This window comes from Lineus longissimus, chromosome 8 (assembly GCF_910592395.1).
Source record: "Lineus longissimus chromosome 8, tnLinLong1.2, whole genome shotgun sequence".
Lineage (NCBI taxonomy): Eukaryota > Metazoa > Nemertea > Pilidiophora > Heteronemertea > Lineidae > Lineus > Lineus longissimus.
The window spans coordinates 20,184,950-20,197,205 of NC_088315.1; the positions used below are offsets into that span (position 1 = coordinate 20,184,950).

The 12,256-nt window shown below is 43.5% G+C and overlaps 1 protein-coding gene across 1 annotated transcript; it reads left to right on the plus strand.

Moving 5' to 3' along the window:
* Positions 1-134: 134 nt before the first annotated feature.
* Positions 135-11,797, plus strand: LOC135493019 (uncharacterized). Its single transcript, XM_064779770.1, has 13 exons — positions 135-301; positions 828-1,101; positions 1,507-1,623; positions 1,873-2,044; positions 2,364-2,450; positions 3,425-3,612; positions 4,209-4,392; positions 4,762-4,889; positions 5,300-5,361; positions 5,822-9,322; positions 9,521-10,072; positions 10,246-10,368; positions 10,563-11,797. The coding sequence occupies exons 2-13, from the start codon at positions 941-943 to the stop codon at positions 10,643-10,645; spliced, it is 5,358 nt and encodes a 1,785-aa protein (XP_064635840.1). The 5' UTR covers positions 135-301; positions 828-940; the 3' UTR covers positions 10,646-11,797.
* The last annotated feature ends 459 nt before the right edge of the window (positions 11,798-12,256 follow it).

The window sequence follows — 12,256 nt, forward strand, 5'->3', positions numbered from 1 at the left end:
TTGTCCTCATGCATTCATTTTGGAAACGCATTTTAAAATAGATGTTACGTCCTGTTAATGGGGCACGTCATCATCGCGTACATTTGGGAAAAACTCCCTAACGAGACCTTTGTCAATAGAAATGGATGCAATGTTTCAAAAGGTCAAGGTCATTGCCTTTCCCTGAAAATTGCGGAAACTTTAAAATCTAACTGAATGCACACGTTTGCACTTTGTAACACAATCAGACTTTCAATAATAAGCGTAATGAAATGCAACGGAGTAAACCTGTATTAAAGTTTGGATCACTGGGACGAGCTTTGTATGTTTTCACTTCATTCAGTTCACTGTTTTAAGTGTTCGAAAGTGACAGTGCATGACAGTGTGTCTCATAAAAATTGGTTACCAAGCAGGGTTCCTGTAGTGTTTAATGGAACTTTTTACTTCATAATTTCTGTCATTGCTGGTCAAGTCCCTTCTTATTGACACATATTGCCTTTTGACTTATGTTGTATCATGAATACTAGACGAATTCGAAGAAGACGAATTAGTGGCAAAACAAATCGATGTTGACGATGTTGTTTGGGACCTGCTCCTGCAGGCTGTGTCTGCCTGCTGTCACTGAGTCACTGTGTCCGGCCTGCATGGTCCATCGTGGAACCAAGGGTCAACGTGGACCATGCGCATGGGCCATGCATTGTAATTGCCTGAAGAAAGGCTGTCAGATATTCCTGAGTGAAGGCAGAAAAGGCCTTTTCCTGTGGTCTGCCTTTTTTATGAGGCTACTTCAAGGCCTAGCAAGCCTGGCTTTTAGACATTGCAAACCTTTATCTGCTTTTTCTTTTCAGTCATGTCAGTGTTAACTGCAATCTTCTTTCAAAGGACATGACGGACTGATTCATTCAACATCACGAAACAACTCCTATACCAAACACTGAAACAGAGACCAGAATCGATCACAATGGGTGTGCATAATCTTTGGAAGATTCTTGACCCGGTTAAAGAATCAGTCAAGCTGGAATCACTGAGGGGACAGACACTCGCAGTTGATCTGAGTGTCTGGATCTGTGATGCTCAGGGTGTCAAGCAGATGCAGGGAGTGGTCGCCAAACCACATTTGAGGTAAGGATGCATACCCATGGTTTGATTTTAAAATGATGCTGGTTTGGTTGTGCATGGTGACATATTGTAGGCTATCGTCTTTTTATTCATCACTGAATAGGTATAGGAGGTCTTGTTCTGACAACAGAACATTATATTTATACTGAAATAACTGCATCACTCATCAGGCAAAACACATACATATCCCATTTCTATACATTGATGTGTGCAATACTCATCTACTTGATCTCCAGGCCACACAAGGATAGGACAAAATTCATAAACTGATGAATATGAGCATAGTATATAACCTGGTATCTATCTTGGTTGTGTCAGTCCACCACCCAAACAAATAGTATGCAATAAGCCTCTCCTCCATGTCTTATAGGACACCTCCAATTCATGACACCAATTTCTGCTTTCCAGGAACTTATTTTTCCGTGTGTCACATCTACTGCAGCTCGGCATCAGTCTGGTCTTCGTCGTGGATGGTGAAGCACCAGAACTCAAGTGGGAGGCGATGATGATAAGGCAACAGGCAAGGTAAGCCAGTTGATCACAGGCGAGAGAAAATAGGGTTTGTGTACATTGTAGGCTATTCACCTGTGCCTGAAGAAAAAACATTGCCACTGGACAAGGACCAGATGGGTCTACGTGATGAAAGTATAGAAGATATAGTGCATAACACCAATCTTAAAAATATATTTGCATCCTTCTCCTATTTACTTTGAAGTTTTGAATGAAGGACTTATGCCTTTACAACGCAGAGCGGTTAATTTTCTCTTTTTCCAGATTTGGGCACGCTGGTGTGAGGACAGGTGGAAAGCCAGCCAAGAGGCCTGGTCGGTCACACTTCAGACGACTTATCAATGAGTGCTGCCAGATGTTGGACTATCTTGGTGTCTCGTACGTCCAGAGTGTTGGTGAGGCTGAGGCATTCTGTGCTCTCCTCAATAAATCAGGGGTGAGTTGTGGTTCTGGTAGCAAATTAAAGTCCAATTCACCCTGGAGAATCTACCAATTCACCAGCTTGCCGAGAATCAAGTTGGCCTTCCAACTTGCTGAGTTGGCCTGTCCTGGGTAAGGAAAAGATTCTTCAATAATGGTGAAAAACTGTCTTGTTGGAGTCTTCCAACGAAATAATGTGTTCATCTGATAACATTATTCTCCATGCATGACATGACATGATATTCAATGATCAATCACTTGTAGGCCCTTTCTATATGTTTTTAATTTGTGAAGCAGTGTTCCTTTATTCTCCTTACAACCTCGTCCTCCTCCAGTTTGCAGATGGCGTGATAACACAGGATGGAGACGCATTCTTGTACGGCGCAACCAGAGTATATAAGAATTTCAGCATCAGTGGAAAGGTGAGAGTTGATATCAAGGTGTCCAAAACTTACCACTCCAGTGAGTATCATTAATGGGACCCTTCACACCCAAAATGATGGCTGCCATCAGCTAGCTACTTTCCAACTCAACATTTAGATACAGACAAGTCTAGTTCCTTGCATTGTCTTGTCCCAATCTCATCATCATCATCATCATCATCATCATCATCATCATCATCATCATCATCATCATCATCATCATCATCATCATCATCATCATCATCATCATCATCATCATCATCATCATCATCATCATCATCATCATCTTCATCATCATCATCATCATCATCATCTTCATCATCATCATCATCATCATATCATCATCATCATCATCATCATCATCATCATCATCATCATCATCATCATCATCATCATCATCATCATCATCATCTTCATCATCATCATCATCATCATCATCATCTTCATCATCATCATCATCATATCATCATCATCATCATCATCATCATCATCATCATCATCATCATCATCATCATCATCATCATCATCATCATCATCATCATCATCATCATCATCATCATCATCATCATCATCATCATCATCATCATCATCATCATCATCATCATCATCATCATCATCATCATCATCATCATCATCATCATCTTCATCATCATCATCATCATCATCATCATCATCATCATCATCATCATCATCATCATCATCATCATCATCGTATAAGGTCTTTTTTCTTCAGTCCTTGGTTACTCCGAGAGCAAAGACCGCCAACAACTTTTCTCCATGATCTTCTGTCCCTGACAATCTCTCCCGTTCTTGCCAAGGGTGACCCATGGTCTACATGTCACTCTCAAGGTCCTGGACTGTTCCTTGGTCTTCTGCCCCCTGCGGGTTCCATCTCGGTTCTTGATGATGCCGGATGGCTGTTTCCTCAGTGTAAGCCTGATCCAGCACCATATAAATGTTGATATTTATTTCAGGATGCACAGATTGAGAGTTATAGCATCGAACATGTGAATGCCAAACTGCACTTGAATAGAGACAAGTTGATTGCCCTTGGTTTGTTGCTTGGTTGTGACTATGTCCCTAAGGGTGTGCCAGGCATCGGCAAGGAGACGGCCATGAAGTTTATGATGGCATACAGAGAGACAACAAGTGTGCTGGAAAGGTAAGGTGAAATATTGTCCTTGGCCTGTTACTAGGTTGTGACTATGTCCTTAGAGGTCTACTCCTTGGTTGTGACAATGTCCCTAAGGGTGTCTCAGGCGTGAGACAGCCATGAAGTTAATGATGGCATACAAAGAGACAACATGTGTGCTAGAAAGGTAAGGTGAAATATTGTCCTTGGCCTGTTACTAGGTTGTGACCATGTCCTTTAGAGGTCTACTCCTTGGTTGTGACAAGGGTGATATGAATAAACACTAGTAAATGCTTTTACTTCTATGTTGTACAGAAATGCCTAGTGTAAATGTACGTGAAATTTTAAGTAAAAGCATTTCCTAGTCTTTATTCATATCACCCAATGTCCCTAATGGTGTCTCAGGCGTGAGACAGCCATGAAGTTTGGAATGGAAAGTTTAAAACAAATACTTTTCAATCGGTACTCATCTCAGTTTGGAGTAAGACAACTTGGACAAAGAGGCTTGCCTAGAATCTTGCGCTGGTGTTTAGAACCGGGTCTACCGGTAATTTGATCATGATCCAAAGAGTTCGCGCAACTTGATCAGCAGCCTACGTTACAAGAAGATGTGTCTTTCCTTGTAGGTTCAGGGAATGGAAGGCACATCCATCCAGAGTCGATTCCTCCATAGAGGGGAAGTTGAAAAGCAAGGCTCTCGTTGTGAAAGAGTTCCCGTTTGAGAAAGTGATTGATGAGTTCATGGTCGTCAAGGATACATGTCCTAGAAAGGCACTGACGTGGAACAAGCCTCAGATTGACAAATTATACGTAAGTAATCGTAAATGATCTTGAAATTGCTGTTTGATATCTACTTCTGAGCCCTTGCTTAACTTCATATCATCAAATCCATGAAATTTAGAATCGAAAGTGTGTAATCACTGTCCGTTTAATCCGTCTTGCAAACAAGCAGGTTTTATTGCTGCAACTTGCGATTATTATCACTTTTCCCAATGCTGAAGAGGAAGAGGAAGAAGAACCACTGCAATGTGCAACAAAAAGATTGCTCGTCTGTGGGTCAAATAAGTATTCGCTGGGTTTATGATTGATGACAGGTTGTTACTATGAACAAAACTGCAATTCTGATTCATGTCACGGAAGCTGTTCAAAAATGAAGAAAGTTTGACCATAATTTTTCAGGAATTCAATGAAAAAATGGAATGGTCGCGAGCGTACACGAACGAGAAGATCATTCCTCTCCTCACCCTGTACGACATGAGATCAAGACGCAAGAATCACAGTCATCTTTCTGAACCTAAACCAGAGCGGTAAATATCATGACTTAAGTTATCAATCTGAACCATTAGAAAATAAAGGGCTCAGACAATATGTTAATGATAGACAGCTCGGATAATCCAGTTTGCCACCGATAGGTAAAAGGTTGAGGAATTTGCCTTTGTGCGCTATGAACAGTGATGTGCCGACTGACTGAATCGGTCTGCGTGAAAAAATTGGCACTGAACAAGACAGTGCTGTTCATAACATTCCCCGGCTGTTTTACTGATATTGACCAAGACAGGAAACTCTTAGGGGGCTCATTTCTGCCCACAGCTGTCTGCAAACTCTAGGTACTCTTGTCCCCCTAGTGCGAAAATTGTGCAACTTGGAAGTGTTGAGGAATGGTCATTTTTTGTCCTGGAATGTACATGTGTCACTGTCTACGTTTATTCTATTTCAGTATCGTGAAAGCAAGAGTGAGGCAGTTTGTTCCATGTTTTGAGATTTGGTGGGAGAGGCTAGGTAAGATTTGAATAAACCAGGCCGCTGGGGCAGATGAAAAGTCTGAGGATCTAGGAAGGGAGGCCACTGTTAAGAAAGAATGGGGGACCTGGTGGTTATAATTGTAAATTTAAAGATTATTTGTTAGTTTCAAACACTTTCCAATATATGGAGGGCAGGTCTATGCATCTACATCTCTCCTTTGAACCACAACTGAAAAAACATACCTTCAGGGGATTCATTTTCCAGAGTATTTTGTCAAAACCATCATTATGACCATATGTTCTGTGTCACTGTCACTTTGTCCTTCCTTTTCATCAAAGGCAAAGTGGATGCTTGGGAAATAAAACTGACTGTTTGCGAGTTTTCTGTCATCAGCGTTTTGTCTGACGCCTCAAAATCTTTCCAACTTCCACCATCCACGTACTGATTCAAAGTCCTCCACAGCCTGTGAGTCAGCCATTCTTGATTCATCTTTCAGAGTGTGACACGGATCCTGAGAACACTGCTGAATTCTACACAACATTTGAGGAAAAAGACATATTCACCAAATGCTATCCCGAGCTGGTTTCAGCATTTGAAGAGGAGGCCAACAAGAAAAATGTCGGGGGCGAGAAGACGAAACGGACTGCAAAGAAAAAGACTGTTGCAGTAAATCTGGGCTCTGAGTTGTATGAGGTGATGGTACATCCCGTAGACAGTCTGAAACTTTCCGACCTGACTCTTGAAGATTCTGCCAATGGCTGCCCAGAGCCAAAATATTCAGCAGCTACGGCTCCCGGAAAACTGCCAGATAGCAACGTTCTGTACTCGAATGAAGATTCGAGGTGTGTTTCTAGAACTAGCAGAGCTAATCTAGCCATTCCGTGGAGCAGGGAGACACTAGGTTTGTCAAACACATGTACTTTGAAAGGACAGCCACAGGACAAGCTTCAGATTGGCTCTTGTGGAGGTATCGATATACCATATTCAACTGAGAACTCTAGGACTAGCAGCAATGATATTGGTCCTCCTGTAGGCCGCAACATGTTTGGTTCATCAAGTACATGGTCTTTGAACAAAAAAGTCCCACAACAGAAAATGCTTGAGATGGTTTCTAGGGAGAGTTGTTGTGATCTTCTTGCAGTTCCGGGCAGCGTCGGCCCCACAGATAGAAGGATGGATGCTGATGATCGTGATGAACCTGCTGACCTTGTGACCCGTCTTCTGAGGCTTCGTCTTCAGTCATCAGAATCGCCACCAATGGAGAAAAATAAAACCAAGACCAAAGGCACCGCAGATGACAACATCTTCGAAAAATCCTGTGATAAGAAAAGCTGCATGCGACAAAGCCCCCATGGACAAGATTCACCTATCTTTTGCGCGGGGAAGAATCAAACTTTGGGAATCACTTTCCAAAGTTTTAATGATTCATCGCTGATCAGGGAGAGTGATAAGTTTCAGGGGGATCTTCCAGCATCCAGTACAGGTGAAAGTTACATTTTCACAAGTCCCTCTCCCGTTGATGGGGAAAGGATTCTGGATGGAGCTGACCAAAGTCACACCAGTTTTCAAAGTCTGAATGATTCTGTCCTGTTGAAAGAAAGCAATAGACTTTATCTTGATCAGCCAGAGTTATATCAGACGGTTGATCAGTGTTTTGGGGATTCTTCAATGCTGTCGGAATCTCAGGTATATGGGTATACTGGAGGTGCCAGAGTTGGGGCTGATTGCTCACTTGATTGGGCCAAAAAGCAATTTGAAAATGGCAGAAGCTCACGTCCCGAGGAATCTCAGTTGAATGGAGTTGTAGGAAGCAGCAGACTTGATGTGGAGTCTTCAGAAGATAGGGACACCCAGTTGTATGAGGAGCCCAGTGGTGAGGCTTTAGAAGATAAGGACACCCAGTTGTATGGGGAGCCCAGTGGTAAGGCTTTAGAAGATAAGGACACCCAGTTGTATGGGGAGCCCAGTGGTGAGGCTTTAGAAGATAAGGACACCCAGTTGTATGAGGAGCCCAGTGGTGAGGCTTTAGAAGATAAGGACACCCAGTTGTATGAGGAGCCCAGTGGTGAGGCTTTAGAAGATAAGGACACCCAGTTGTATGAAGAGCCCAGTGGTGAGGCTTTAGAAGATAAGGACACTCAGTTGTATGAGGAGCCCAGTGGTGAGGCTTTAGAAGATAAGGACTCTCAGTTGTATGAGGAGCCCAGTGGTGAGGCTTTAGAAGATAAGGACATGCTTGTGGGCCTACCTCATACGGAAAGAACTGGATCAAGATATTTGTGGAGTAACTTTGGACGGAGAACTGATGAAGAGAAACAAGAACCAGGAGAATCTGAATATCGAATTGATCCCATCGGCATAAAGAATGAACCTGGCGAAAATGCCTCGGACTTCTATAAATTCCACTTGCAGGTGGTCGAAAATGAATTGGGATATGTCAGGAACGACTCTCTTAGAGTTGGTGCTGTTGTCAAGCAGGAACCACTCCCTCCTAAATCTGTGAACGACCCTGATTCAAGTCACCATGAAAATACCTTTGATCGATGTGGTAAGTTTGGAGAAAGTATTCCGGTGACGTCGCATGATGATTCAGGACATGTCGTCATCAAACAGGAGGTCATTTCACGGAAGCGCATTTCAAATGCCCGTGAAGTTGGGACATTTCGGAGTGATTCAATGGGCGCTGCTCTCAAACAACAGAACATTTCACCGAAACATTGTTCCAGTAGTACAACTTCCCAGGAGATGACATCTCGAACTTATTCGGAAAGCCGTGTTGTTAAACAGGAGGCTGTTTCACCAAAATGTTGTTCAAGTTCCAGTTCAGTGGAGCTAAAATCTCCAGCAAACTCCGGATCCATTGTGGTTAAACTGGAGGTCACTTCACCGAATCATTACTCTGGTGGTTCTTCACTGTCGCTGACATTGGGGGCTCATTCAGCACCCCTTGTTGTGAAACAAGAAGTCACTTCACTGAACCGTCATTCCAGTACACCAGACCGTGCGATAACCATCAAGACTAAGAAACAAGATGAGTTATTGAGTTCGTGTAAGGTAACACCAGTTCATGACGACTTGTATCATAACATTGTTGTGAAACAGGAAATAAACTGCCCACCAGATAGTGTTCAGCCATTCAACAATCTTGATTTGTTGGGAAAAGTGAATCAGTTGACAACTGGAGCATCTGACTTGAATGAGGAAATGAAATCTTCCAGTTTACTGTCAAATTCTGTCCGTTTTACAAGTGAAACTGTACCAGCAGACTCAGAGCCGGTGGAATTTCAGCCAGGATTTCACAAAACTGCTGCCAGTTCGAATTCAGAAGGAGTAAGACAAGTCAAAATGGGACAGTTGAATGCTGATTCTTCACAAGAAATGTTAAGTGTTAGCGATATATTCAGAAGTGACTGTGTCAGTAAATACTGCTCGTCTGATAATATTTGCGAGAGTTTGGCTGAGGTAAGACATTTTAACATCGGTGATACGAAAAACCTTTTGAGAAAATCACTGCTAGTTAGTCGTCTGTTTAACTCTGAGGTACCTTTTGATTCGCTCGCGTCTGGGATTACGGAGGGCAGTGTCATTTGCGGTGGAGAGGAAAATCGAACAGTTGAGAATCTGGAAACACCTCATTTAAAAACCAACTCCATGTCGGCAAACGACAGTGTCCCTTGCTGCACGGAGATCTATCATACTATGGAGGAGCCATCAGATCAGTTGGAAAGAGATTCTGTCCGACCAGTTCATCATCAACGCCATAGCGACGGTCGTGTTGATGCCGAGACCAGCCGAGATCTGGAGCCGGTGTTACTGTTCGATGATACGGTTGTCAGCTGTGCACCTGGGTGTGAGGATGTGATTGGATGTGACGAGGACGTAGGCATGGAGATGCATCTAGCTGAGGCTGACGAGAACGGGGCCTTGGCTAGCACCTCTAGAGATCCTGATGTCGGAGTGAGGACCAGACAAGGCAGGTCAAAGAAAGCCAAGCCAGGTAGGCCCATTTCATTTCTCCGACACCGGTGAATTATTTGGTATAACTGTGTAACTTCAGACATTTTAGCTCACTTCTGTTATTGAAAACAATATTTATAACTTTCCAGTGGTACATATACCACTAAGTTTGTGTTGTGGTCGATGATATAGGGGATAGATTACTAAATTCTTCGATTATTTTAATTCTACTTTACAGGCAAGAAGAAGAAACCAAAAAAGAGGAAAATGAAAGGCAGTGATGACCACGATATGAGTTCAATCCTTCGTCAACTTGCGACCTCAGAATCATGCCCAAGTAGCCCAGCGATCTTGAGTTTACAATCAGAGAATGATCTGTTGGAACTTCTTAAGTCTGTTGCAACTCCAGAGTCGGCCAGCGTTCCACAGCGATTGCGAAGTACAATGCCTACTGACAGCCAATTGGATGACCTGTTGAACCAAATCGGGGTGCCGATGAGTCCTGCTGTTGACCACGCTGCTGCAGACGTTCAACATGATGCATCTCCCGTTGAGTTAGCTCAGGAACTGCTTGAGTCTCCCTGTAGAGCTCATGGAACATTGGGTGCAAAGTCGCATGAGAACAGCCCATTGTCGGCCGGCTCAGGTGGACGGATACTCTCGGACATGTTGAATGTTGGGGCAACTCCTACGTTGTGTATGACTGGTGCTGATGGTAGTCTGCTGAGTGATGAGCTCAAGGAACTGCTGAAGGATATCAGCACGCCTGTTCTGAGTGGAAGAGAAAAAGGTTGGTAGCTTCTGATCAATGATTGCTCTATTCTGTCATTGAAGTTTGTGTAGTGATGTCATGTTTGACTGTCAATACACCCTGCTGATGTCAGAAATCATTTTCTCAACAGATACATGTACTTCTTCGGTGATTCAAACCAAGTTTATGGTCATTACTCTTCTCTTTATCAGAAAATCATCCCCTTGGATCTGGTGTGATGGTGCGGACACCTCATGGTGATATGGATGCCAGTCTATTGATTAATCTCATCTCTGCCTGGCCGAGCGGGAAGAAACAACATCGAATAAAGAAAGGTAAAGTTAGTGTATGATAAAGCCAGGCCTAGAGGACCAGCCAAAGCTTGTGGTCATCCTACACGTCCTTCAAAGCCCTTGTTCTGTTTGAGCCACTTGTCAAGAGTCGTGTATTAATATTTGAAAGTGGGGGTCAGCAACTGCAGGAGAAAATATTTCAGTTGCATTTGAAAAGGGTATTTTTTTACTTTCAGGGAAAAGGAAAACAAGGAGGAAGAAAATGGTCCCGCTTGCACCGCTGGCTCTGACTGGAGATGAGGATGCAGGGACTTGGTGATAACGGGGTTGACACTTGCAGGACTGACCCTAATGGAAGTGGAATGAGGATGCAGGGACTTAGTGATAACGGGTTTGACACTTGCAGGACTGACCCTAATGGAGGTGGAATGAGGATGCAGGGACTTAGTGATAACGGGGTTGACACTTGCAGGACTGACCCTAATGGAGGTGGAATGAGTTTGCAGGGACTTAGTGATACAGGGGTGACACTTGCAGGACTGACCCTAATGGAGGTGGATTGAGGATGCAGGGACTTAGTGATAACAGGGGTGAGACTTGCAGGACTGACCCTAATGGAGGTGGAATGAGGATGCAGGGACTTAGTGATAACAGGGGTGAGACTTGCAGGACTGACCCTAATGGAGGTGGAATGAGGATGCAGGGACTTAGTGATACAGGGGTGAGACTTGCAGGACTGACCCTAATGGAGGTGGAATGAGGATGCAGGGACTTAGTGATACAGGGGTGAGACTTGCAGGACTGACCCTAATGGAGGTGGAATGAGGATGCAGGGACTTAGTGATACAGGGGTGAGACTTGCAGGACTGACCCTAATGGAGGTGGAATGAGGATGCAGGGACTTAGTGATACAGGGGTGAGACTTGCAGGACTGACCCTAATGGAGGTGGAATGAGGATGCAGGGACTTAGTGATACAGGGGTGAGACTTGCAGGACTGACCCTAATGGAGGTGGAATGAGGATGCAGGGACTTAGTGATACAGGGGTGACACTTGCAGGACTAACTCTAAATGGTTATAAGGACAACGTGAATTGGTTATGATGTGTTTGGAAAGCTGAAATTTGAAATCAGTATCGTACATGTACCAAGTCTTTTGTAGCATGTTACTATTTGACATCAAATGAACTTCACCGAGCTGTTACATTTTATCCCAAACATTGGGAGTTCATATTTGATACATGTAGAAGTTTCAAAAATAGTTGAAAATCATGTAGAATTAGATATATCCAAATTTTACACTTTTACACCATTTTACACCTCGCAGATGATTGTGAATTTTGAGCTAGCATGGCTTGGTGATGAGCAGGTCCGAATTTATGAATATGGTTGTTTCATAGTTACTGGGTGGTATTTTCCATGGAGGGGATTATGTGTTGTTCCACACTCCATGCATCTTTTTACATGCCTTTAACATCTGACTGCATGCAGCTGTTTTATAGATCAATAAAGTATTTTGTACTTTGGAAGACAATGTCTGTGCGAATCATTTGATAGGTTTCTCTCTGAGAGCCCTCAGGTCAGTGAGGAGCATTGTGGTCCAGTTGTGACTGTCTCATCTCTCTTGCAGTCTGCAAGAACTTAAACCAGCCAGGACCATTTAAGTCAGGTTGTGACTAACACAGTCTCGGCAAGAACTTCGGCCAGTGAGGACCATATAGGTCTGGTTGTGACTATCTCATCTCTCTCACCCCATGAGTAAGATAGAGGAGCAGCCAGGACAATTCATATCTGGTTGTGACTGTCTCACCAAGTTGGAAAGACAGTGGAGCTGCCAGGGCCGACTTGGACTGGTTGTGACTGTCTCATCTCTCTCACCCCATGAGTAAGATAGAGGAGGTGCCAGGACAATTCATACCAGATTGTGACTG